The sequence below is a fragment of the Eubalaena glacialis genome, chromosome 4, assembly GCF_028564815.1.
Source record: "Eubalaena glacialis isolate mEubGla1 chromosome 4, mEubGla1.1.hap2.+ XY, whole genome shotgun sequence".
In the NCBI taxonomy this organism is placed as follows: domain Eukaryota; kingdom Metazoa; phylum Chordata; class Mammalia; order Artiodactyla; family Balaenidae; genus Eubalaena; species Eubalaena glacialis.
Window position 1 is genome coordinate 185,283,178 of NC_083719.1, and position 23,644 is coordinate 185,306,821.

The window sequence follows — 23,644 nt, forward strand, 5'->3', positions numbered from 1 at the left end:
GGCGCTCCGGCGCCCGTCCGGACCTTGGCCCACGCGAACCTCTAGGGGGCGCCCCCGCCGCCGCGGCTGCGGCCTCCCGCCCTCAGGCCGGGCGGAGTCCAGAGAGGGTGCGCGGGCGCCCGGGGACGCACAGCTGCGGGAGCGCCGCCGCTCACCTGCGCGGGCCGGGGCGGGCGGGGCCGGGCTTCCTGGGGCGGTCCGCGGGCGTCCAGGGCGACGGACGTGGTGGAGCTGTTAGCCCGGTGCCAACGGGCCTGAAACGGGCCTGAAACGGGCGGCGCGGGCGCGGCGCGGGGCGGGGCGGAAGGTTGGGGCCTAGGGGCGGGGCCTGGCAGAATGCAGGGGGGCCGAGGGCGGGGCCAGGGCTGAAGGTGGGGCCAGGGTAGAGGGGGCGGGGCGGAACCTCAGGGGTGGGGCCAAGACAGAAGGCGGGGCGGGACAGAGGCGGGGCCGAGCTAGGCCTCCTCGCCGAACAGGGCCAAAAGGGGCGGGGCCTAAGGCGGGACCGAGCGTGACCTCGAGGAGCGGGGGCGGGGTGGAGGAGTCTTAATCTGGGCCTGGGTATTAAGGGGCCAGTCGCTGGGGAGGGTGGGCTGGACCCGGCTGAAGCTGGGCGGGGCCGGGTGGGGGTGGGGGGAGAGGCTAGGGGCGGAGAAAGGACGCAGAGGTAATCGCAGGTATGCGGGGCGTGAGTCTGAGCTGTGTGCGCGTTCCAGTTCAGCGAGCATGTCGTACGCGCAGGTAGTGTTGGGCGCCGGGCTGGGGGAGACTGTAAGAACCACCGAGCTCATCCCGCCAGGAAGAAGCCCACAGGGTTCTAGCCCGGTGTGTGCCTACCCAGCGCGCGGCCGGGACTCCGGGGGCCTTCCTGGAGGTGGTGACAGGGGTGGGAGACAGCGATGAGGCTGGGGCAGCGTCCAGGCCGGAGATGGGGGACTTGAGCCAGGGTGGGGAGGGTGTGTGGGAGACGCTACTGAAGGTAGGGTCCTCCTAGGAGGGGCAAACTTGGGGGTTCAGGGGTGGTGATTAAGCTCTGTTTTTCATATTCTTTTAGGAACCCTCTGAAGTGCAGAAAGTAGGAAGGTACTGGACACCTACACCACCCTTCTCCCCAGCCTCGGGGTTGCTCCCTCCCTCCGGCCCAGCCGTCACCCAACGGACCGAGGGTGCCTGTCTGACTGTGCCCTGCCTGGGGCACGGGCATCCCCTCTGAGCTGATGTTGGGTGAAGGAGTGAATGATGGGGTGGTGACAGCACACAGGAGCTGACCGCCCCCATCAGAGCAGCAGCCTCCCACTCCCATTTCTTGGGAAGCCCTGCACACCCAGCGGCCTCTGGGGGATGCCAGGTAAACCTCTCCTTTCCTTCATTCACTGGGGAAACGTTCGTCCAGCCCTACCCAGCGGTTACTGAGAAAGGCCCTGCAGGGAGGGGCTTTGACAAACTGCTCTAACAGCCTTTAGGACACACCTCACCCGGTGTGCGCCTGTGAGGAGGGGGTCGGGATCGGTTCTCCCCCCTGAGACGGTGACAGAAGCGAGAGGAGTTTCCCAAGCAGTGAGTTTGCAAAAGCTCTTTGGCCTCCAAGAGGCAGCAGGTTCGGCAAGCTGAAAGCTTGCACCCCCCCCAACCCCCCCCCAACACCCCCCCAACACCCGGGAGCTCCTCCCCCAACTGCCCAAGGCCTCCCTGGGGCACTCATGCTCTGGGGAGGGGGACAGACCACACAGAAACGGGGCTCCTGGGATGCGGCCTGCATCTTTTCTTTAGAAGAACACTCCTTGTTCACAGAGGGTGGGGGAAAGTCAACTGGTCACAAGAACAGCCCCGGAGGGACACGACGGTGGCAGGGGCCTGACTTCACCAAGAACCCTCCCCTCAGGGCCCCTGTGGACAGAAAATGTTGCCCACCATCAAGCCTTCTGCCACTGCAGCGCCGCCCCCCTTCCCCACAGTGGTGCGCCGTGAGGGGATTCAGGATGGAGAAAAACCAGATACTAGCCCTAGATAGCTGAAGTGCATATCAAAGGAATGATTTCAGTGAGCCCAGACAGCATCTAGCATCTTCCCATACACAGAAAAGCACTGCAATCATTAACTAGAGATGTCAGCTTTTTGTGATTAGCAGGAAACTTTTGATGTTTGACTCTATGGTTTTGTTTTCTTCAGCAAAAACTCCTAGGAACAGTTCCTCAGAGCTATATGAGAAGCAATGTCTTGGGCTACAGTCCTCAGTAAGTTCCTGGAATAAAACATAACTCACAGCTTTCAGGTCTTGTATTTTTCAGTCGATACCCCCTGGGGACTCTGCAGCGCTGGCTGCTGTGTCCTCAGATGGGAGCCTGCCCTCTTGGCCTTTAGCAGAAGCCAGAGGAACTTCTGCAGAAGTGGAGTGGCAAGGGGGCCTCCTCCAGGCAGCCCTCCTTCCAGCATCTTTGTGCTCCTGCACTGGGACCTGGGGCCCCCCAGCATCTCCCCGACCCATGAGGCTCTTTGGGCTTCACTTTTTGCTTTACCCAGCGGCTGCCCTTCCCTTCCCAAGTTAGCTGCTCAGATAGGGAACATGCAGCAGCGGTCGGGGTCTCCCCACTCCCAGCCCCGTACGCAGGCCCCACCTCATGGGTGGGCAAGGCAACTCCAGTCCCAGGGCCTGGCCACTGGCCCCACTGTCACGGCACCCCAAGGGGCCGGAAGCATGGGGCCCTGGTCTGCTCTGGACACTGGTCCTGGGGGCAACCCGGGCACTGGGCTGGTTTTTGTGAAGGACAGCAAGGTCCCATTCCTGATTCCCCCCGTTAGGGGTGACGGTGACCTCCACTGTGTGTGTAGAGCCACACCTGCCACCAAGAACACCTCCAGACGCCATGAGCTCTAAAATCCATACAAACGTTTATTCTGCCCCTGCCTGGGGGTTGGGGAGAGGGGATGCAGGAACTGGGGCGCTGCGGGCCTTTACAGACAGCCCCCGGAGGAGGGCGGGGCTCTGGCGGGAAAACAGTGTCCAGAGGCCGACGGGCCCTGGGGCATCCAGAAGGCAAGGCCCTGGGGGCTGATGGAAGGGCTGGCTTGGTTCCCAGAACTCCCAGGTCCTGGCGGCTGCTGGGGTGCCGGCGCTCCACTCCCAGCCCTACCCCCGTCCCCCAGGAGGGAAGGCAGCACCAGGGTCTTGCTCCTCCGGGTGGGGGAAGACAACTGTGCAAGTCATCAGGTTTAAATTACAAATAATAAAAATAACAATACAAAATAAAAAGACAACTCCTGTCACAAACAAACTCTCGACAAGCCTGCCCGGCCGCCCCCCGCCCACGAGAAGGAGCAGGAGCAGGAGCGGGGGCAGGTGGTCTCGCTGCCCGGGGCACGAGCAGGGGCCGCTGGAGGTGCCGGGCGGGAGGGCCCCGGCCTCGCCCGTCGAGTCAGCAGCAGTCTCCAGAGGACAGAGGTCTGGGGCAGAGAGGCAGGGACGGGCGACAGGGTGCGGCGGGGGCTCGGGGCTCCGGGGTCAGTCTCGGCGTTGGGCTCTCGCAGCCTCCGGCTCATCCCGTTCTCTCGGTTTTCTGTGTCTTGGCGACGTGGACAGGGTTAGCTCTCGAGATTTATTGCACTGTTTTGGAAGAGGCCTGGGGTAGAGAACGGGCTGGGGCGGCAGGAGAGGCGGGCGGGCGGGCGGGCGGGCAGGCGGCGGTCACCGCTTGGTCTTGGCGTCTTCGCGGATCTTCCAGATCACCAGGTGCATGCAGGCGCTGGCGTCCTCACTGGAGCTGTGCCCGTCCACTGCGGGGCAGACAGATGCGTCAGGGCAGGGAGCCCGCGGCCCCCGCGACCCGCGGCCCCACGGCCCGGCACTCACCATTGTCCTGGATGATCTGTCTGAGGTAGTCGGCCATGAGATTCCGCAGGGAGCGCTTGTAGGGGAGGCCCAGGCGATGCGGGAATAACACGGACGTGTCCACCACGGTGCTATGGACAACCTGCGGGCAGTCGGGCGGTCGGGTGGGCGGTCAGGGACCCCAGGAGGGCTGGGGTGGCAAAAGGGGGAGGGGGAGGCCGAGTGCCTGGTCCCCAACCCCACAGCTCCCGCCCTGGGCTGAGAGCAGCGGGTCCCGGACGGCCCCCCCCCCCCCCCGAGGACCCTCAGGGAGCCGAAGCCTAGGCGGGCGGGTACCTTCAAGGCCAGCAGGTCGCTCTCCAGGCTGTGGCCGATGAGGATGGTGTCTGAACTGAACATGCTCAGCAAGACGGCCTGGACGTCCCGCAGCGAGATGCTCGTGTCTGTGAGGTCGGCCTCGGTCACCCCTGAAAACCTGGGGCGGGAGGATGGAGGCCTTAGGGAGCTGGGGAGGGCACGGGGACCCCAACCCGGGGGCTGGGCTGCGGGCAGGAAGGCTGGGCCGTGGTGGGGAATGGGGGTCCCGTTAGGGCTCCCAGCTCCTTGGTCAAGGGGTTGGGGGTCGGGGGTCAGGGTGGGAGGGGCACACCTAGTGTTATAGTCGACGATCTCGTTGTCCGGCCTGACGAAGGTGTCATACACAACCTGGAGCTCCGCGTCCACCACCGTGACGCGCGTCAGCTCCAGGCCATACGTGGTGTAAGACTGCAGGGCCGGAGAACAGGCCTCAGGCGGAGCGCCTGGTGGCCCTGCCCGGCCCCGCACACCAGCGCTCCCGCCTAGGCGGCCCCTGTCCCTGAACCCTGCGGGCGGAGGCTCAGCTCCCTCTCTCAGATACAGAAACCGGGCCAGAGGCCTTCTGGGGCTTCTCTGCAGGTCGGAGGGGGCGTGAACCCAGGCACCCTCCCGAAGCCAGAGCTGTGCTCATGAGGCACACACAGCCTCCGAGCGCCAAGGTGGCCCATGTGTGCCAGGCCCGCGGGCGCAGGCAAGGCTGTGATGTGTGCTCAGCGGGCAGGTGGGCCCGGCTGCTGTACACGCTCTTATCCTGGCACCTGCGCTGGCCCGAGGCTCTGGGTAGAGGGACGGGGGCAGCCCCGCTGGGCAGCCGGGCCAACTCACCATTTCACAGTCGAGGGCGTAGACTCCTGGGTGTGCATCTCCTGAAAGTTCTTTCTCAAAAGTCTTCACAAACCCTTCGAGGTTTTCCTTCCGGCCATCCTGCACGTGTTGCTGAGGGTGGGAGGGAAGGAAGGTCACGGCCGGGCTCAGGGGGCTGGGCTGTGCTGGTGGCTTTCACAGACTGTCCTCCTCTTCCCAAAGCCCCCAGACCAGGCAGGTAGATCAAGGATGGGAAAAGGCCAGCTCAGAGATCAGGGCTCTGGCCAGAATGGGGGAGGGGCTTCCCAGGACGAGGAAGGGCCCAGGACACCCACCTTGGCGACCTGACAGCCGGTGGAGCCGATGGCGGCCGAGCAGCACGTGTACTGAGTCTCCCAGCCCCCGGCCACTGCAAGGGAGACGTGGTCAGCAGACCTCCTTGATGCCCTGGGCCCAAGCCTCCCGCAAGGAACTACAAACGCTGGTTTGCCTGCGCGGAGCAGGGGCTTCCCAGTGCCCTTCCCTGGAGGGGCCCCAGGCCCGACCAGGCAGTAAGGGGCAGGACAGCTTGCAGACCCCCCCCACCCCCACCCAGGCCTAGCGCGAGCCCTTCGCATTTGGTAGAGAGGACACGCCTGGCGCGGCCCCCAGGGAGGCCTGCCCACCCAGAGATGGGTCTGCGGGCGGCCAGCCGGCAGCTCCACCCCGTGTGTTCCCAGGAGAGGGAATTTGGCCACATCGGCGACAAAATGAAACAAGCAGCTGAAGGACAGGATGAACGCTTTGTTCCCGCTGGGGCAGAACCGCCCACGAAGTTCCACGGGGACAGGCGTGGAAAGGGTGCGTGGGGGCCCCATGGGGTGGGAGACCTTCCTTTTATCTGCCCGGGAACACTGTCACAGGAAGACCTTTGTATTACTTTTCCCGTGAAGAACCAACGGAAAAAAGTTACAAATGGTCAGAGCTGGCGCCAGCCCAGCCCAGCGGCCCGGCGGGGGTCTCACCTCGGTTCCGGCGGAGCCGCCCCCAGTGGTAGTAACACTCCTCGTCGCGCACGCAGCGGCCGGAGGAGGACACGAGGTACTCGGCGCCGCAGCGGCAGCAGACCCTGCAGGCGGCTGCGGGTGAGGACGGGGCAGGAGGAAGGGAGAGGCGTCAGGCCAGCCTGGGCCGGGCGTTCCCTGCCCCCTCCGCCCCCAGGGCGGTAGCACAGGAGGTACTCACAGTCCTTGGGCTTCTTCTCCTCGGCCGTGAAGATGACGGCGCCCCCTGGCTTCTCGGGGTGCGGGAAGGGGTAGCCGTTCTCCTTGAGCTGGGCCTCGGTGAGCAGGTACTCCTTGAGGCGGCTGTACAGGGTGGCCCCTGGGGACAGGGGAGAGGGGGTCATCCCCCAGCCGGGCTGGGGCTGGACCCAGGGGCCGGGGAGGGTGGGAGAGCCTCCAGGGGCCGCACCCAGAGGAGCCAGGCTCACCTTTCAGATCCTCCACGCGGGGGCTGCTGGGACGGCTGAGCGAAAAGCTGGTCTTGGCAGCCAACTTGCCCCCCAGCACCACTTCATGGGACACCACCCTCCGGCCACTGGGTTCTGGAAGGGGAGGGGAGGGTAGACGAGGTTCAGCCCTCAGCCCTCACAAGTGCTCCTGCACCCCCCTCCAGAAGGGGACGGCCTGACCTCCTGTGACCTGAACTCTCTGGAGAGCAGCAGGCTGCCCGGAAGCCCCTCCGCCTCCCCTGGACCCCCCGGGGGTCTTCACCCCCTCGGAGGAGAAGGGAAAGGACTCTACACAGGCTCTGATGACCACCTCGGGCGCTGTGCGCAGCTGCCTGCCGGGGAAGCGGGGCCGAGCGGGACAGCAGGCGGAGCGGACGGGTGCTAATGCATCCTTCGAGAGGGCTCAGGAAATGCCCCCCTGCCTTGTGCTTTGAAGAGGTCTCCATTAGCGGCGGCCCCTCGGCTCGCTGAGGAGGGCGGTTAACAGTGAGAGGAGGCTGTGCTGAGGGCACGGGGCCAGCGCCATCCTGACAGGAGCCTGGCAACCGGGTGGCCGGCGCGCAGAGCCTTTGTCTGACAACCTGCGGGCGGCCCGGGCATGGGGGCGGGGAGGGCTGGGCCCCGGTCCTCCGGAGGCGACTTACTGTTGAGACCAGGCCCGGTGCCAGGGCCCAGGCCGCGCAGCTTCTTGAGGGTGTTCACGGCCACGTTCAGGTAGATGTTCTTGCTGGGGCTCCGGTCGTAGGCCACCTTCTCCTCGTTGAGCGCCTGCAGGAGGACACTCGGCTCAGCCCTGCCCAGCCCCGCCTCCCGGCAGCCCCGCCCCACGCACCTTCTCTACGGCTTCCTGGTTAGAAGAGCAAAACTTGAGGCACTCTTCAATGAACAGGTTGAGATAGCGCTGGCGGATGACAGTGGGGACTTTGCCCCCGAACTCTTTTGGGATAACGGGCTTCTTTAAACTCTAGGAGAACAGAGACCAGCAGAGCGTGGCACGCTCCCGCCTGCACCCCGCTCAGGGTCTGCAAACGGAAACTGCTCGAAGCAGTAAGGCCACGGGCTAAATGGAAACAACGGGGGAGCCGGGAGAGGCAAGCTGAGCAGAGGGCTCACCTGCAAGGATGGGCTGTGCGCCACACGCTTGGGGGCCACGGTGGCGGTAGTCTTGGACGCCATGCCCGACAACGTGCGCGTATTCAGGGGCTGGCTGCCCGGCTCGGGGCCATTGGGGGGCTGGCTGCTGCTGGCCGAGAGGGTCCTCTTGGCACCTGTAGGGGCTGAAGGGGGACAGGGGACGTGAGTACAGGAGGAGAGCACACCCATCACTGAGCTGCAGAGCACCAGGCAGCTGCGGCCGTTCAGCGTCAGCAGGACGTGCATCTCGGGGCACAGGCGGAAGGGCCGGGGTCTGGCCTGCGGGCTCTGGAACGCCATTAGGCTCTATCGGCTTTTGGGCAAGTCCATCGAGGGGAGGGGACGAAAACGGGGCTTCGGAGGCCGGCTCAGGCAAGGTCGCCGCTGGGGTGGCCCCACAAGTGGGGGCGGGGTGTGGGGAGCCTCTGCCACATGCTGCGGCCCCGACCCCGAGGCGCTCAAGTGTGAGGGACGAAAGGCCCTGGCTCCTGGGCAGAGGGCCTGCTCACTGTGACCGGCCAGCCTGCCCCCAGCGGCCTCTGTGTTCTGTCTCTCCCTTTGATGAGGTCACAAACCAGACAATCTCCTGTGACCACCAGCAGGGCTGTTTCCAAGGGCCAGGGGGTGGGTGGGGTGGCGGGAGGGCTCAGCCCCGAGGAAGGACAGGAGCAGCGAGGAGACCGAGGCACAGACACAGAGCAGCGGGGCCCACACCAGGCCCAGCCTCTCGGGCCACAAAGGAGGCCAGCTGCCGACCAGCCTTGGCTCTAAGAATGCACACTTTTCAGTGACGGAGGAAGAAACGCTTTTACGGTCATCTGGAGCACGAGGCATTGGATGACAGGTGAGTCCCCCTGGGGCTCGGGAGAGCCACCACCCCACCCGAGCGCGTGCAGTGACAATGGTGGCAGGACTGTCCCAAGCCACCGGTGATGACCAGACAACCTGAGAGCAGGTGTAGGCTTTTGAGAGTGTGCGTCTCAGGTCCACAGCTCAGGGTGATCTCTGTTCACATCCCCAGGGCCAAACCACTGCTAAAGCCCAGGCCGGAGATAGAGCCCCTGGCTGACAAGCCCCCTGGCTGCAAGCTCTCCCTCCAGCATCCTAGGGCGGGGGGAAGGATGGGGATCTGGCCAGCTTCTCCTAAAGGAGGCTCTAGCACCCAGGGAAACCAGGGAGGCCTGCGGAAGCCTGTATCCACAGGACCAGCACGTGGAGCCGTCTCCTCGGGGCTGGCTCCTCAAAGGGGTCCCCCCGGCCTAAGGGGGCAAATGACTGCATCTGAACGAGCCTCCAGGTGGCTGCAGAGCCCCGGCTCCTGTCCCACGTCCTCAGCCCCAGACACACCACTGAGCACGCCATGCATCGGGCTGCTGAAGGGCAACCCAGCTTTCAGACAAGCCCAAGTGGGGGGAAAGTGGCCCTCAGGGTGGGAGGGAGAGGAAAACCAGCCCCCATCTCCCACTCCAGATCAACTGGCTGGACTCAAGGGTGAAGGCCTCCAGGGCCACCCCCCCCATTAACACCTTACCAGGTGCAAGCCACACCTGGGTGGGAGCCCCCCACAGAGCAGGCAGCAGGGGCAGAGCGGAGTCACAGGCAGACCTCTGGGGCTGGTGGACAGACAAGGAAGGGAGGAAGACACCCCTCAGACTCCCTACGGCCCGCCCCACTGCTAACACCAAAGCCCACGGAGGCCCAGAGCCGCCGGGCGCCACACCAGGCCTGCCTCAGCCTCCCACCAGCAGCCGGGAAACTTTTATCCCCTTTTGACAGATAATCACCGAGACGCAGCCAGGCCCTGCTCAAGGCCACCACTGCTGGCAGAAAAGGAGCCCAGCCTTGGGGTCCTCCTGCCGGACAAGAAGCACTCCCGAGACCAGAACCCTGGGACCCACCTGCAGCCAGGAGGGGGTTGGGGACGTGGGCAATCCTCCTCTTCTCTCCAGGGGCTGAGATATGCATGGAGGACTGCTTCTCAGCCAGCGGCTGGGCAGCCTGGAGCCGGCTGGCTGACTCCCTCTGTGCCTGCTGGGCCCGGCGGTAGCACACCTCCTGGGCAGTCGGGGGGCGGGCAGGAGGCGCTGGGCCTCTGCTCGTGGGCTCTGCCTGGGTGACAAATTTCAAGTCCAAACTGCACGTCAGAGGTACCCAGAGCAGGCCTCCCGGGGTGTCAGTAGAGGGGTAGTACTGCGGGACGGGCGGCAGGTGCTCCAGGGCTGGGATGGAGCAGGCCACCTCAGCAGCCTTCTCCTGAGTGTGCAGGGGCCCCGGAGGGAACCAGCTCTCCTCCTCCTGAGTGTGCAGGGGCCCCGGAGGGAACCAGCTGTCCTCCTCCTGAGTGTGCAGGGGCCCCGGAGGGAACCAGCTCTCCTCCTCCTGAGTGTGCAGGGGTCCCGGAGGGAACCAGCTGGTCTTCTGAGTTTGCTGATACCCGGGAAGGAACAAACTACCTTCCTCCCAAGTTTGCAGATACCTGGGAGGGAACCAGCTTGGTGCTTCGGCTCTCAAGTTCACCATGATGCTTCACTATCCCAGGTCCCTTCCCAGCCCTGCTGTCCTGGCTTCTAAGTGCCCAGACTGTGCTCTCAGCCCTTATATAGACACAGAGTGGGTGGGAACCCCCAGCCCCTAGATTAGATCCTGCTTGATCCAATCTTCTCTGAACTGTACTTCCAAAATCCCCATCGGGGTGGGGCAGGGGTCTGGTGATTGGATCACCTGCAGTTCTTCAGCCAGGAGCCCTGTCTTCTGCTTCAGCCTTCCCTGTGCTAACTCACTGAGCAGCCCCATAGTGACTGACAATTGATCCTGTCTCTGAACCACAAGGAAGGAAACCTAGGCTCAGAAAGGTCACACCACTTGCCCAAGATCACATAGCGTACCTCTGAACTGGGACTGGGATGGGGCAGTGTGACCCTGCTGGAGGGCTGCCCCTCACCTCGCTGCCCCTGCTCTGCGCCCCGCTCTGCGCACTAAGCGCAACGTGATGACTGGACGTGGGTCCCAGGCATTTCTCTGCCGGACACGGGCAGTGCTGGATCCACAGCTGCCAGAGGCGCCCATGCGCAAGGGAGAGCGAGGCCCGTCTCCCCCCCCCCCACCGCCAGCCTCTACCCAGGACCCAGAAGCGGGCCCTCCCTTACCTCCTTGCCTTGCTTGGAGAGATGAGAGATCCTCCTCTTCTGCCCAGGAAACAGAGTGGTCAGCCCCGAGCGCCCCTGTTCCTCGGCCTTCTCCTCCTTGGGGGGCTGAGACACACATCCGGCCCTCAGCGAGGCCCCCTCCCCCCCACACCGATGCTGCGGCTCCTCTCACCCTGGCCTGCAGCACGCGGAGGGTCTGACTCCCAGGCCCGAGGTGGGGAGCGGGTGGAAGACAGTACCGTGCTGAGGGAGGGCTGCCGCGTCTAGAGATGCGATTTGGGGTTCTCACCTCCACCCCGGGTGGTGCGCAGGCCCTGCCCTGCCTCCCAGGTGAGCAAACAGACTTGGCGCCCTGGAGCCAAGACCCCCAGCGCTGCCTGAGCCCCGGGCCCCCCTCCCAGGCCCTGCGGATGGTGAGTTCTGCAGACTTGGCCCAGCCCACGCTCACGCCTGCCTCTTGCTCCCCACCCACCCAGCCAGCACAGGGACGAGCTCAGAATCGGGAATGAAGGGGAAGAAATCGGAAAAGCAAAGGGCCAAGAACAGGGTGGGGCACTAAGGGAGGGAGCAAGGGGCAGGGCCAGGGTCCCACCCTGGGATCCCTCAGAAGCGGCAAGTTCTCTGCAGGGACTGGCTCAGCCTGCTTTGTTTAGAGCAAGCTCCCTCTGGTGGCGAGGTGGGGACGCTGCAGCAGGAGACCAGAAAGGTGGAGGCTGGCTGAGTTTGGGGGGTCGGGGAGGGGGGGAAGCCGGGGAAGGAGGGAGGAGGGGAGAGGCAAGAGAGGCAGGGGAGAAGCAAGGCTTCAGGGGAGAGGGCCAGGGAAGGCGGGATGGTGGTGCCTGATACCCCTTGGCCGGGATGCTCTCAGAAGGCTGCCGTGGGAACCCCGCCGGGTGGACCATAAGCCAGCGTCCTCTTTCTGGACGGGGTGCAGGGGGGCAGCAGGCAGCCAGCGAGGGGTCCTGAATTCTGAACGAGTTGAGAGGCCGACGCTGAGCGAGCCGTCTCCACCGGGCGCTGGGGCTCCAGTCACTGGGGAAGCCGGGGAGGAGCCCGGCTGCCCGAGCCCAGCCCGCCCTCACCTGCCGGGCCAGGCGGCCCTTGTCCTCCGTCTTGACAGCGGTGGACTCGTTGAAAATGCGCAGGCACTCCTCCATGGGGTCGGAGTCAAAGTCGACCTCCTTCTCCAGGGCCGAGTAGTCCACGTCGGAGCCCGCCCCCGAGGAGGAGGAGGAGGAGGAGGAGGAGGAGGAGGGCGGGGGAGGGGAGGACCGGCTGGCCGAGGGGGGCAGGGAGGCCTTGAGGCGTTTGGGCGGCCCCCGCGCGCCGGAGAGGCCCAGGCTGGAGTCCGAGTCCGAATCGGAGCTGGAGCTGAGGCTGGGGAGGGCGGGCGGCCGCAGGGCGGGCGCCTCAGGCCCCGGGTCCTCGTCCTCGCTCTCATCCCCGAAGAGCTCGGCGTGGCTCAGGGCCCGCCTCGGCAGCTTGGGGGCGCCCCGGGGGGCACCCTCATCCAGCGAGCGGGCCTTCCGCTCTGCCAGCTTCCCTGACGGGGTCTTCCTGCCCGTCCTGTCTGGCAGCTGGTGTGTAGCCCCCTGTGCAGGGCTGGGCCGCGGGCCCGGCCACTCGGGCTGGCCTTTCCCTGAGCTGGCCACCGGAGTGGCTGAAGATGGCTTCTTCTTGGTCCCTTGGGGCCGCTCCGCCCTGTGCCGGGGGCTGCCGGCCTGCGGGCCCCTCCTGTCCACACAGGGCTTCTCGGCTGGCCTCCCATGCTCTCCACCCTGACCCCTGCCTGTCTTCCCGACACCATCCTTGCGGCCAGCGGCCGGCGGCCCCCCGCTTTTCTTCTTCTTGGGTCTCCCCTCCTTGGGGCTGCTGCGCTCCTGCGAGGCCCTGCCCGGGGAGCTGGGCTTGGCAGGAGGCAGCCCGCCTGGGCCCTTGGCAGGCTGACCGAGGTCCCCCACGTCGTACTGCACGGCCATCTCCTTGGTCTCCCGAAGGCTGCCCTCCTCGGGCTCTGGGCCCTCCCTGGAGCCCGGCTTCCCCGGGGCCTTGCTCTCAGGGCCCGCTCGGGCTCTCGGTGGGCTGGCGGTGGCGGGCCTGTCGCCCGGAGCGGCAGCGGTGTCATCGTCCGAGTCTGAGAACCTGGCGTCACAGCTGCCGAAGGGGTCACAGGGCTTCTTGGGTGCAGGTGTGTAGGGCTCGCTGCCGCGGGAGCCCCGGGGCCGCTTGGGGGCCCTGTCGTCCTTGGTGCTGGCCCTGCTGAGCAGGCGGGCGGAGAAGTTGGACAGGGGGTCGTATTCCAGGTCTGTAGATGGCTTGGAGTTGTCCACCACGTACTTGCCGCTGGAGACGGGGCGGCCATACCGCCGGGGCTGGCCCACGGCCTTGGGGACGTACTCCAGGGTGCCGCCAGCCCCTCCACCATGGCCCTGACCCCGGTCCAGAGAGGCCAGCGAGTACTTGGTGCCAGGCTCGGTGGGGCTGGCCAGAGGCGTGGGCTGGTAGCTGGCTTCGGGGCTTAACAGGCCCCGGCCGCCCGGGTTGTATTCGAAGGATAGAGGGAAGGCGTCCCCATCCAGGCCGGCAGTGGGGCCGTGGGGCGCCAGGGCGGGGGCCTCGGCCGAGCCATGCTCCCGGGCCGTCTCCAGGAGCTCCCGGTAGCGCCTCTGCTCCAGCTCCACCTCAGAGCGCACGGCCTCGATGGCCTGGTTGACCAGCTCCAGCTCCAGGATGTCTGAGCGGGGCTCGGCACCTCTGCCCAGGGCTCCATTCTCCCTCTGGGCGGGGGGCTTGGGCAGCTCGGGGTTGTACGGGTCGTAACCGAGCCCTGAAACGGAGAGGGAGAAAACAGCATTGAGCAGGCGGCTACAGCAGCAGGCCAGACGAGCCGGTGACCGGTCACTGCCTCGTCCCGGGCCTCAACCCCAGGGGCCAGCAAGGAAGAGCAGAGTACCAGCCTCCAGAACCTACCGGGGGCCAGGCCTCCGGCCGACCCCCACCAAGGCTCCAGCAGCAAGTCAGGGTTTCCAGAGGGCCCCTCCCTGCAGGTCCTGCCCCGAAGAGGCTGCCAAGTGGGGTGAGGGCACAGAGCCCAGGCCCCAGAGGAGGCCACAAGAGCCCGGGGACTTCACCGCCTGGGACAGGGGATGGTGAGGCCTGGGGAGCTGGGCGAGAGGGTGACTCCCCCCAGGGCCCAGCCCACACTGAAGCCACACCACGCTGCTCCCTGCAGCTGGGGAGGCCGGACACCCAGCCAGGGCAGAAAGTGCAGGGTGCACAGACGCCTGACTGGGGGGCAACAGGGGTGAGAGAGGGAGCAGGAGGCGGGGCAGACACAGCCCGCCCACAGCAGCAGGTGGGCAGGCGGGTGCAAACGGCCCTGCCTGGCAACAGCGCCTTTAAGGCTCTGTCCCCCACACGCGCTCTCGCCCACAGAGAACTCCGCCGGCTGCGTGCGTACCAGTGAGGACACAGAAAGCCCCGAAGCGTCCACTGGGAAGGGGCAGCAGGTGCGGTGGACGAAGGACAGCACAGCACATCTCACGGGGGAAGCGAAGCATGATGACGTCCAGGGAACAGCGCCACGGCGTGAAAGACGTTCCGGCAATGGGCAACGTTGGGGAAGCACAAAGTGGGGTGGACAGCAAGGCGGGCACAGGACACACTTAGGTTTGTATCCATCTGAACAGGGGTGGCGGAGCGGCTGGCGGGCTACCTGGCTCCAGGGTGTATTCCACGAGACCAGTCCAACCCCAATACCACCCACGTTGACACGAAGCTCACGGGAGACTCACTTAGGACAGAGGTGCGGAAATTCTCATGCGGAAATTCTCAGTAAGATGTAAGCAAACAAAGCCCAACGTTCCGAGAAAGGAATAACGTACCGTGTTCAAATATTCCAGAACGTAAAGACGGTTCATTGTTAGAGCGTCTGCCAGACATAATTTGTAAAACCTCTGACAAAAAAGTGGATCGATTTGGTGCCCTCTGGTTAGCAGAGTAACAGCCAATTCTCCCAGAACCTCCAGATAGGATCAGCTGTGCCCACACCTGGACTGTAGCCCAGGGAGACCCCCTTTGGACCTCTGACCTCCAGAACCACCAGAGAAAAAAAACCCTGTGTTGTTTTAAGGCACCGGTGAGTGGGGTCTTGCTGCAGAAGCCCCGGGAAACGCACGCATCACTGACTGAGGAAGCACCAGAGAACCCGGCACTGCCGGGGCCAGTGGCTGGGCCTGGGCCGCCTGGGGGCCCAAGGTGGGGCGGGGCCCATTGCAGGCCTGTTGTCTGGCTTGTACCTTGGAACCTATTTTTCAAACGATGCTTAGAAAGGAGAAAGGACGCGGGTACACCTGTGCTTCAGAACACCGAGGACACGCCCAGGCTGCGGGTTATAGATGGGGAGGTAAAACCAAGGTGCAGAGGCTGCAGGGGGCAGCGGGACTGGGGTGCCGGGGAGCAGTCACTTCATGCCCCCACCTCCCAGCTGAGGACGCCAGGGTGAAGGGCGGAGTGGGGGACAGGTCAGGACACACAGCCACTGGGCCCTCTGCCCCACACAAGGTTCAAGATGAAGGCACCATCGAGAGGGAAGGCTAGAAACCCCAACAGCGAGATCCAGGGCCCTCTTCCCAGCCCACCCTAACCCTCAACAGGTCCGAAGGCACTAAAGCAGACCCACCCCTAGCCCACCACCCGCCCGGATGAACAGAAGAGCCAGTGCCCCCGCACGCTGTAGGGCCCAGGACACAAGCCGGGGGGCACTTACAGGGCATGTCAAGTGAGGGGTGGGTCGGGTCTTGCCGGTCTCAGGGGGCCTCCAGCCCAACCCACCTCACTCCCAACCTCCCTCCTGAGGCCAAGATGGCTCCCACCCAAGCCGGCTCCCCTAGGTGGGGGACGGGAGCAAGGGCCCAGCTGGTGGGAATGCCCCTCCCCCAGGAGAGGTGGGCAGGGCAGGGTGGGGATCGAATGGATGGGGGTCCTTCCCCACCCCTGACCTGCTCTGGAACAGGTCACAAAGGGCCACAGACAACATGCAAATCACCCAGGAGTGCCTCTAGCCCTTCCCAAGTAAGGGCAGAGTTCAAATCCCTGCACTTCGCATTTTGAAAGGAATCCCCCCACAAACAAGTCTGTGCTTTGGAAGCAAGGAGAGGAAGGAGGTGACCTGGGACCCAGCCCCCAGCCCCTTAGATCTGAGCGTCCAGGAGCTCTGTCAGCGTGGGGTGTTTTCAGTCCCAGGGGAGGCTGCCTGCTCACACCCCATCAGGCTACACCAAAAAGCAAAAGAAACAGCCCGAGGTGGGCGTGAGCCGGTCTAGGTCAACACCCTCCCCTCCAGAGCCTCAGTGTGTGTCCCCAAGGTACCATAAGGCCAAATCACCAGCCCGAGGAGCTCCAGACAGTTCTAGACGTGTCAAGGACACAGCTGCCAGGGGCTCGGCTGCAGCCCCCTGTAGCTCAGAAGCTAGTGCATGGGGCCCAGAGCTTGGCCCCTGGAGCAGCAGCCCTGAGCCCCCGCCAAGGCTACTGGAGGCTCGTGGGGGGAGGCGGGCGAATGGAGAAGATATCTGTGATGCTACCTAGCCCCCGCACCCTACCCTGCCTCAGGGACCGGTAGGAACTGGAGAAGCTCCCGGAGAAAATGTTTTACAAGTGACTCGACAGGTGACCCTCGAGAGGTCAGGAATGGCCGTGGGAGCGCCTCAGAAGCGCCTCCCCGTTACTGGGGAGTTAACCTGGCTGGAAGCCAATGGGAGCTCCTTCGGGGCTTGCACCAGGGAAGCATGCCTTTGGTAAACAAGATTAATTGGGCTGTTTTTCGGAAAGGGGGCGAACCTCAGGATGACTGGAAAAGCACCTTGAAGGCCTGGCTACTGGGGTTACACTCTCAGGAGAAGTTCCTGCCCCCGGCCCAGGGCAAGGAAGGGGTCGGCTACTGCCGCTCGAGGGACACCCACAAGGCCAAGGGTCTGCCCAGGTGGGCTGCCGCTTGAAGGACGCCCCTTGGGAAGGCTCCCGGCCAGCTCATGGGGCCGAGCCTTCTTCAGCCGTCCCTGTGCCCAGTTCTGTGTGCGCCAGCTCCCCCTCCCAGCTCTGGTGCTGCTGGACACTCTCCCAGTGACCCAGTCCCGACCGGCTCTGATCACCAGCTCTGAGCAGGCATCCGGCACGTCAGGGCCCAGGCCAGCTGCCCCACCTCCACGCCGGGAAAAGCAAACACTCGGGGCCACAGCGCTCAGGGAACGGATCACACGGAGCCCACGGCAGGTCGAAGGACAACGTGGGGTGGTGGCCACCTCCAACCCCTCCAAGCCTTCCCCCTGCTCCTCTCTGCTCCCGCCACGCCCCTCCATTCCAGAAAACACTCCGCACCATTCCATAACTGTGCAGACGCCCGGCCCACAAGCTCTAGCTGCACGTAAAATTAACGACAAGCAAAAACGAGCAGACATACGAGCGTGAAGACCCCACTGGGAGGCACGTGACCCCCACCCAGCCGGCTCCGAGGCCTTCCCCTTTAATCCCGACGTTCGCCCTGCCCGCATCAGCCCCCCTCACAGAGGAAAGAGGAGGCTGGGTCTAGGGCAGCGGGTGAGGGATCCGCCTAACCCCAAACCCTGGCTCCCCGCCCCCAGACCAGAAGACCCAGCGCCGCGCAACCCTTTCCGGGTCCTGAAAGACTCCCCATCACCCCACCCCTCCTCCCCCCTGCACCTCCAAAGACGATAAGCACACAGTGGTCCCACCCCCCGCCCACTTGTGCCCTGATTAGACATCAGCGGGGACTCCTCCAACACAGGGGACGGTCACAAGGGGGTGGGCAGGGGGACCAGGAGAAGACAGACACCGTCCCGCCACACGAGAGGTAAGCAGGACACAAGGATGAGTCAAAGAAGAGCAACTAGACCACCCCTGCCCCAGGAAGCTACCCAGGTGGCAGAGGTCTCAAAGGCAGCGAAAGAAGGGAGGACATTCCACTTCCAGCCACTAGGCAAACTTCTATTCATCCTTCAAAGCCCAGCTCGGTAACTGCTTGCTTGGGGACACTTGCCCGACTGCCTGCAACCTCAGGTGCCAACGGCTTGCTCTCCGGGACTCTGGCCCTATATCTGTGCTGCTGGACACCCCTCCTTCCCTTGCAGAGTCCCCACAGCCTGGTCCCCAGATAAGTACTGAATTCAGACAGACCCAGAGAGCCCTTGGAGGGCCCCAGAGCCAGCTCTTGATTTTACGGACGACACAGAGGCTGTGCCGTGCCCGCGTGCATGCCCAGGCTGAGGCCACAGCTTGTGAGATGGCCAAGTCCCAGCCCCCAGAGCACCCAGGTCCGTCAGCCACCCGTCCTGCTCCCCCGCAGCAACTACAGCAGCAGGCAGGAGGGCAGTTCCCCCAGAAACGTTCCTGGGCTTTCAACACTGCCTGCCACCCGCGCAGCCCTCGGGGGCAGGGTGCTCCGCATGGCCCTTTACAGAAAGCCTCAGTGCTCCGAGGAAGCCACGGACCCAGCACCCTAAAACCGCTGGCACATGTGCCTGCTTCTTCAAAGGGCAGACTGGCTACTGCAGGAGCCTGAGGACCTGCCACCACCAAGGAGGACAGGGGACCAGGAGACGACCCTGTGGGGCTCCTGCTGGATCTGCCCTGACCACCTCCCAGCTCCCGTGACCCTCCTTCTGCGCTTTTCCTCTTTAGCATTCCAGGTTTTGCTTTGAGTCAGATCAGACCAGCAGAAATCCACCTTCCGCACTTGGACAGCTTAAATGATAATAAACCAAATTCCTATGCACCCAGCACTCGCTCGTCACTGGAAATGATCCTGTGCGGGGGATTCTGAGGGCAGAATGGGAGTGGAGGAGGATGGCAAAGCAGGAGCATTGCGCAGCACAGCTGAGCGAGACGAGAGAGGCGCACTGTGTGTAGAGGGTCTGCGTCGTGACCCCGTTTTGCAGAAGAGGTAACTGACTCCAGGCTCTTCGCACAATGGAAGGTGGAGCCAAAAGGCCTTCATCTGAGGCCCTACTCCACCTGCAGGGCTGAAAGCCAGCCGTGGCGCCTGCACCTCTTCTCTGGAGGATGCTCTGGGGGTGGGGGGTACACTCGGGCACCCACGTGGTCCTCTGAGCTCTCCCAGCTGGGTGCAGTCCCTGTCCACCCCAACCTGGGCGCCTGGGCCGCCCTGCCTCACCTCCAGAGCCGGAGGAGCTGGGGCGGCGATGATTCTCGGGGCTCTTCGCTCCTTGCAGGCGTGGCCAGCTCTCCCATCCTATTCTCAAGTCCTATTCTCAAATACGCAAGGGGCCAGCTGCTGGGATACTGCTCAGGCTCCTCCATGTCACTCGGCACTGCTGACGTCTGGGGCTGGGTAAGTCTGTGTGTGTAGGGGAAGGGGGCCATCCTGGGCACCGGAGGGCACTGAGCGGCATCCCTGGCCCCCGCCCCCTCGTTGCCAGGAGCACCCCCAAGTCACGACAACCACAGATGTCCCTGTTATCGCCCTGTGTCCCCCGTGGGATCAGGGTTGTCCACGGTGAGAGACACTGCTTTACTGACTGACACTAAGCAAAAAATCCTAAAATACCAAAAACAGCTTTAGGGGCAGATGTACCCTTATTCAAATGTCCCAAGCCTGGATCTGGGCAAGAAGGCAGGTTTTTAAAGCTCCCCAAGTGCTTGAAGAGGGGCCGCAGGCCTGGGGACGGCCTCTCACCTCACTGGGGTCTCTGGAGCCTCGGCAAAAGAATGCAACTTCACCAGTGAGGCAGGGTCACAAGTACAGGAAAGAGACACAGAGCCTTTTGTTTCTGAGGCTGGGAGGACGCACAACAAGCTGGCAGATGCAGGACTTGGGACAACGTACGAAACATCTTTCCTTTGACTTTGCGGCATTCTCCAGTGGTTTTAAAATGAACGTTTCTCCGAGTCCAGAAAAAAAAGTGCTCTGAATGGAGAGACAACGTGTCCAGGCTGCCGCTGGCTGGGACACTGCCCCCGAAGACAAGGGCTGCATCTGGGTGGGGCTGAACCACCAACAGAACCTAGATTCTTCTCATCCTGGTGTAAGAGACAAACTCTGCTCTGAAAATCCAACAGCACCTCTCCTCCACTCCCTCTTTACAGAAAAGTCAAGAACAATAGAACAAGAGAACCACCCAGAGGATGGCACTGAAGGCCCCTCCTCTGGGAGGCCACAAGCTTCTGTCCTCTGAGCCTGCTGGCCCGGGCTCCCTGGGGCTGGAGCTGCACCTGGGCACACAGCTCCCTGGGAGGGGCAGGGAGGAGACTTTAAAAAAAAAAAAAGTGGCCTCAGCAAGAAGCAGCCTACAACCAGGGGGTCTCACCCAGGGTGATCCCGCCCCCCCCAGGGGACACTGGGCCACGTCTGGTGACATCTGACATCTGTGCATGTCGTGACTGGGGGGCTGCTGGCATCGAGGGGCTGTAGCCAGGGAGGCTGCTCCACACCCCAAAGTGCCCAGGACGGGCCCCAGAGGATAACCCCCCATGTCCCCAGTTTCTGCTCTTCTTCATAGCTCCCCCCGATCCCCCGACAAAGTGAGAGGCCCTGGCTGGCCTGACCAAAGACCACACCTGACAGCCAGCTAAGAAAATCCCTCCCGGGTCCTCAAGTACCCTGGCTGGGCCTCCAGACACAAAGGCGATACTGCTCTCTGCTGGGGTTTTCTCAGTATCAGTTCTCTCCCAGGAAGGGGAGGGAGGGAAGTGCACACAGCAGTTCACTCTGGAAGAGAAAGTGTCAAACCGAGGAAAGCACTGTCATCAGAGCAGTGGGAAAGCTGCTGGCACCCAGCCCACGGGGAAGGCAGCTAAGGGGCAGCGTGGCCAGCGGCCCGGGGCAGTGATACTGCAGGGGCTGCTGTCCCCTCCTGTTCCAAGTCAGCTCACGGAGAAAATCAACAAAACCCACCCTCTGCTGGAAGCACTCGTTTCTCTGGCTGCACCCTCCCTTCCCTGCCTGACTCCTGGCTGCCACCTTCCCTGGAGAAGCAGGGCTTGCTCTCAGGATTCCAGACCACAAGGGGCCGCTGCCGAGGCCCAAATCTGAGACCCGGGGGAGGGGGCTGCCCAGGGAGCTGCCACTGCCACCCAGCTGGGGCCACCCCCGCCTTCCAGCCTCCTTCTGGCCCATCCTTGGAAGGTTTCAGTGCTCAGGCCCTGCTATACCGCCTTTCCCAGATCTCACTGTTACCTCCCAGCATCAGGCCACAGCACTGAGCCCACATGTAATGGGTTCCCAGGTGCCCAGGTCCCACAGGTGCCAGGCAGCAGGAATCGGCCGCCGGTGGTGAGGGGCAAGGGCCTGACAGTCCAGATCAACCCCGTGTCACCCACTTACCAGCCATGTGTACACAGGTGCGTGGCTTCCCCTCTCTGGGCCTGTCTCCTTGTCTGTAAAATGGGGACAATCGTCCCTACCACTGGTTAAAGAGCACCCCTGAGGGTGCGTGGCGGTAACTGGGCATCCCCCAGCTGAGTGCCAAGGTGGGGACCCTGGAGCACTGGAGGGCAGATTTGAGGGCCGGGAAGAACGGGATGCCCGCCCAGCCCTCAGGAGGCCATCAACCCAAGGCCAGAGGTGCTGGGCCATACAGGGACCCCCACATCCTGCCTGCAGGTGGCCATCACCCAGCACCTCAGCATCCCTGCGCAGCCCACCCTTGCCAAAGCACCTGTGCTTGGGCCGTGCCTATCTGGTCAAAAGTGGACCCAGCCAAAGCCTGGATTTTTGCAGTCTCTCCAAGCCCGATGGGAAGTGGGTTTGTCAAAATCTGGAGCAAGGGGAGCTGAAGGGGTGGGGGAGGTTTAGGCACACACTCCCCCTGGCCCATGAGCACACCACAGAGGAGGAAAGAGAGTGTCAGAGAGGCCCCGCAGCGAGAAAGAGGCCAAGCTGGGATCTGCCCCTGCCTCTCTGCAGGGCGAGGCAGCCCTCGACCAGAAGGTAACCAGAGCCCACCCCCCCAGGCCCCGCCCTCCGTGATGGGAAGAGGGCTGCTTATTCTCACCTGCAAAAGGAAAATGCAGACACACTGGGGTCAGGGGTAGGCAGCTGCACTTTTTCCTGCGGGAAAGTGAAGCAGACAGGGCTACATCACCGAATGGATTCTCAAAAACGATCCTTTGGAAAATTGGCCATTTGTGGTGTAGGAAGCAATCAAGAGACTGACTTGGCACGAGGAATGCACGGGAAGAGAAGTCAGCGCCTCAGAGCGCAGACGGCTGGAAGGCCACCTGTGGGCCTGCAGAAGAGTCAGTCCCGGGGTCTGAGGGAGCCGGCCCGCCCGGTCTGTCCCGACGGTGAGGAGCCCAGACACTAGGGGCTCTTTACAGAACGCCACACACCGCGCCAATAACTCAACAGATGGAATGAGAAACTGCACTGTAACAGGGTGACCACCGAAAGGCCTCCCACTCACCCCCTTCCCCTCTCCCAGACCTGAAGCTCAGGCACCTGTGTGCACGGCTGTCTTCCCTCCTCGAGGGTAGGTTCCTGAGAGCCAGGCCGGTGCCCAACGCAGGTGTGGAGCCCGACCTTGAAGGCTGGCATCTGCCCGGCTGCAAACACTGGGCCACAGGAGCCAGTGGTCTGAACAAATTTACAGTGGAAATTTGAAAAAATTCTACCTTTTTTCTTTTTTTTCTGGGAAAACAACCCTATGGTTTCATCCTAGCAATGACGCTCCTCTCTTCAAGTAAGAAAGCTCTGAGATGAGGACCAGTGCCTTATGGGGGAAATCTAGGCCCTGATGGAAAGGGGGAGCCAGTCCCAGAGGACAGGGGCCACAGCGGGAGCCTGAATTCCCCTCGGAAAGAATGACACCACACTCGATCCTCCCGGCGGGCCTTTCCTTGTGATGTCCCTCTTTTTGCCCCCGTTCTTCACGTCTCGGCTCAAGGCCCACACTTCCTACGAGAAGCACTGCCTGCCCCCTGAGAGCTCTCACCGAACTCTGCCATGACATTGATAATCACCACGCTGAAGGGATGCGCAGTCTCTGAGCGTTCTCTCGGAAGCCTGCCCCCGACCCCAAAACACACACACAGTCAACCGGGTTTGACTCACTCCCTAACCCTGGCATGACACACAGGGCTCGACACACAGTCGGCGGCCGCTAAACAAGACCCTCTCAACTCCGCTGTAGTAAACAGGAGCGGCCACGAGCAGAGGCGCGGCGGGGGCGGAAGCGCGGAAATAAACAACGGCTGCAACCAACACCCCGGGCCGGGGAGGCGGCGGGAACGGTTCCTCGGGCAGGAGTCCCGAGCCTGCAGACCAGTGTCGGCCGCGCTCGTTTCCTGAGCCCCGCGCGCTCCACCCTCGCGACACCTCTAGGAGGGCATGTCCTCCCATTGTTTACGTTTTACACTCATGGAAACGGTGGCTCACAGAGGTCCCGCGACTGGCACTGGGCCCCGGGGTGGGTGGTCCCGGCTTGTGGGGACGAAGCCCGCGACCATGCACGGAGAGGGCTGAGCGGAGATCAGGAAACCATGGAAGCCCGGGCGCTGGGGTCCAGGCCCCCGCCAGGGAACGGAGCCCGGGGCGGGCGCGTAGACATTACCTGCTGCGGGGGGCGCCGCTCCGCCTTCGCCAGGTGCGCCCGGGCCCCGGGCCCCGCGGTGCCGGAAGTGGCAGTAGGGCCGCCGGCAGGGTCCCCCAGGCGCCCCGACCCAATAGGGGCAGTCGATGGTCCGGAAGAAGCCGGTGGAGCGTAGCATGGTCCGTCCCGCGGCGGGGCCCCGGCCCGGAGCCGCCCGGGCCCCCGGGCCCCCTCACTGGCGCCGCGGTCGCCGCCGCCCGCGCCTCCCGGACCCCGCCGCCGCCGCCATCTTGCTCCGAGGTCCCCGGAGGCCCCCGGG

The 23,644-nt window shown here is 63.9% G+C and overlaps 1 protein-coding gene and 1 long non-coding RNA gene across 2 annotated transcripts; both read right to left on the reverse strand.

The window, feature by feature from the left end:
* Nucleotides 1-2,872: 2,872 nt before the first annotated feature.
* On the reverse strand, nt 2,873-23,582 carry REXO1 (RNA exonuclease 1 homolog). The gene is made up of 16 exons (XM_061190817.1): nt 23,347-23,582; nt 11,842-13,586; nt 10,760-10,864; nt 9,512-9,722; nt 7,593-7,756; nt 7,312-7,443; nt 7,124-7,247; nt 6,459-6,572; nt 6,212-6,349; nt 5,992-6,105; nt 5,323-5,396; nt 5,009-5,119; nt 4,476-4,591; nt 4,163-4,301; nt 3,848-3,968; nt 2,873-3,771 (listed from the first exon to the last, which is right to left on the reverse strand). Exons 1-16 carry the CDS (start codon nt 23,501-23,503, stop codon nt 3,683-3,685), a joined length of 3,654 nt encoding a protein of 1,217 aa, XP_061046800.1. The 5' UTR covers nt 23,504-23,582; the 3' UTR covers nt 2,873-3,682.
* On the reverse strand, nt 18,989-21,180 carry LOC133091473 (uncharacterized). Its single transcript, XR_009700887.1, has 3 exons — nt 21,120-21,180; nt 20,396-20,504; nt 18,989-19,133 (listed from the first exon to the last, which is right to left on the reverse strand). It is a non-coding gene; the product is annotated as an uncharacterized LOC133091473 (long non-coding RNA).
* Nucleotides 23,583-23,644: the final 62 nt, after the last annotated feature.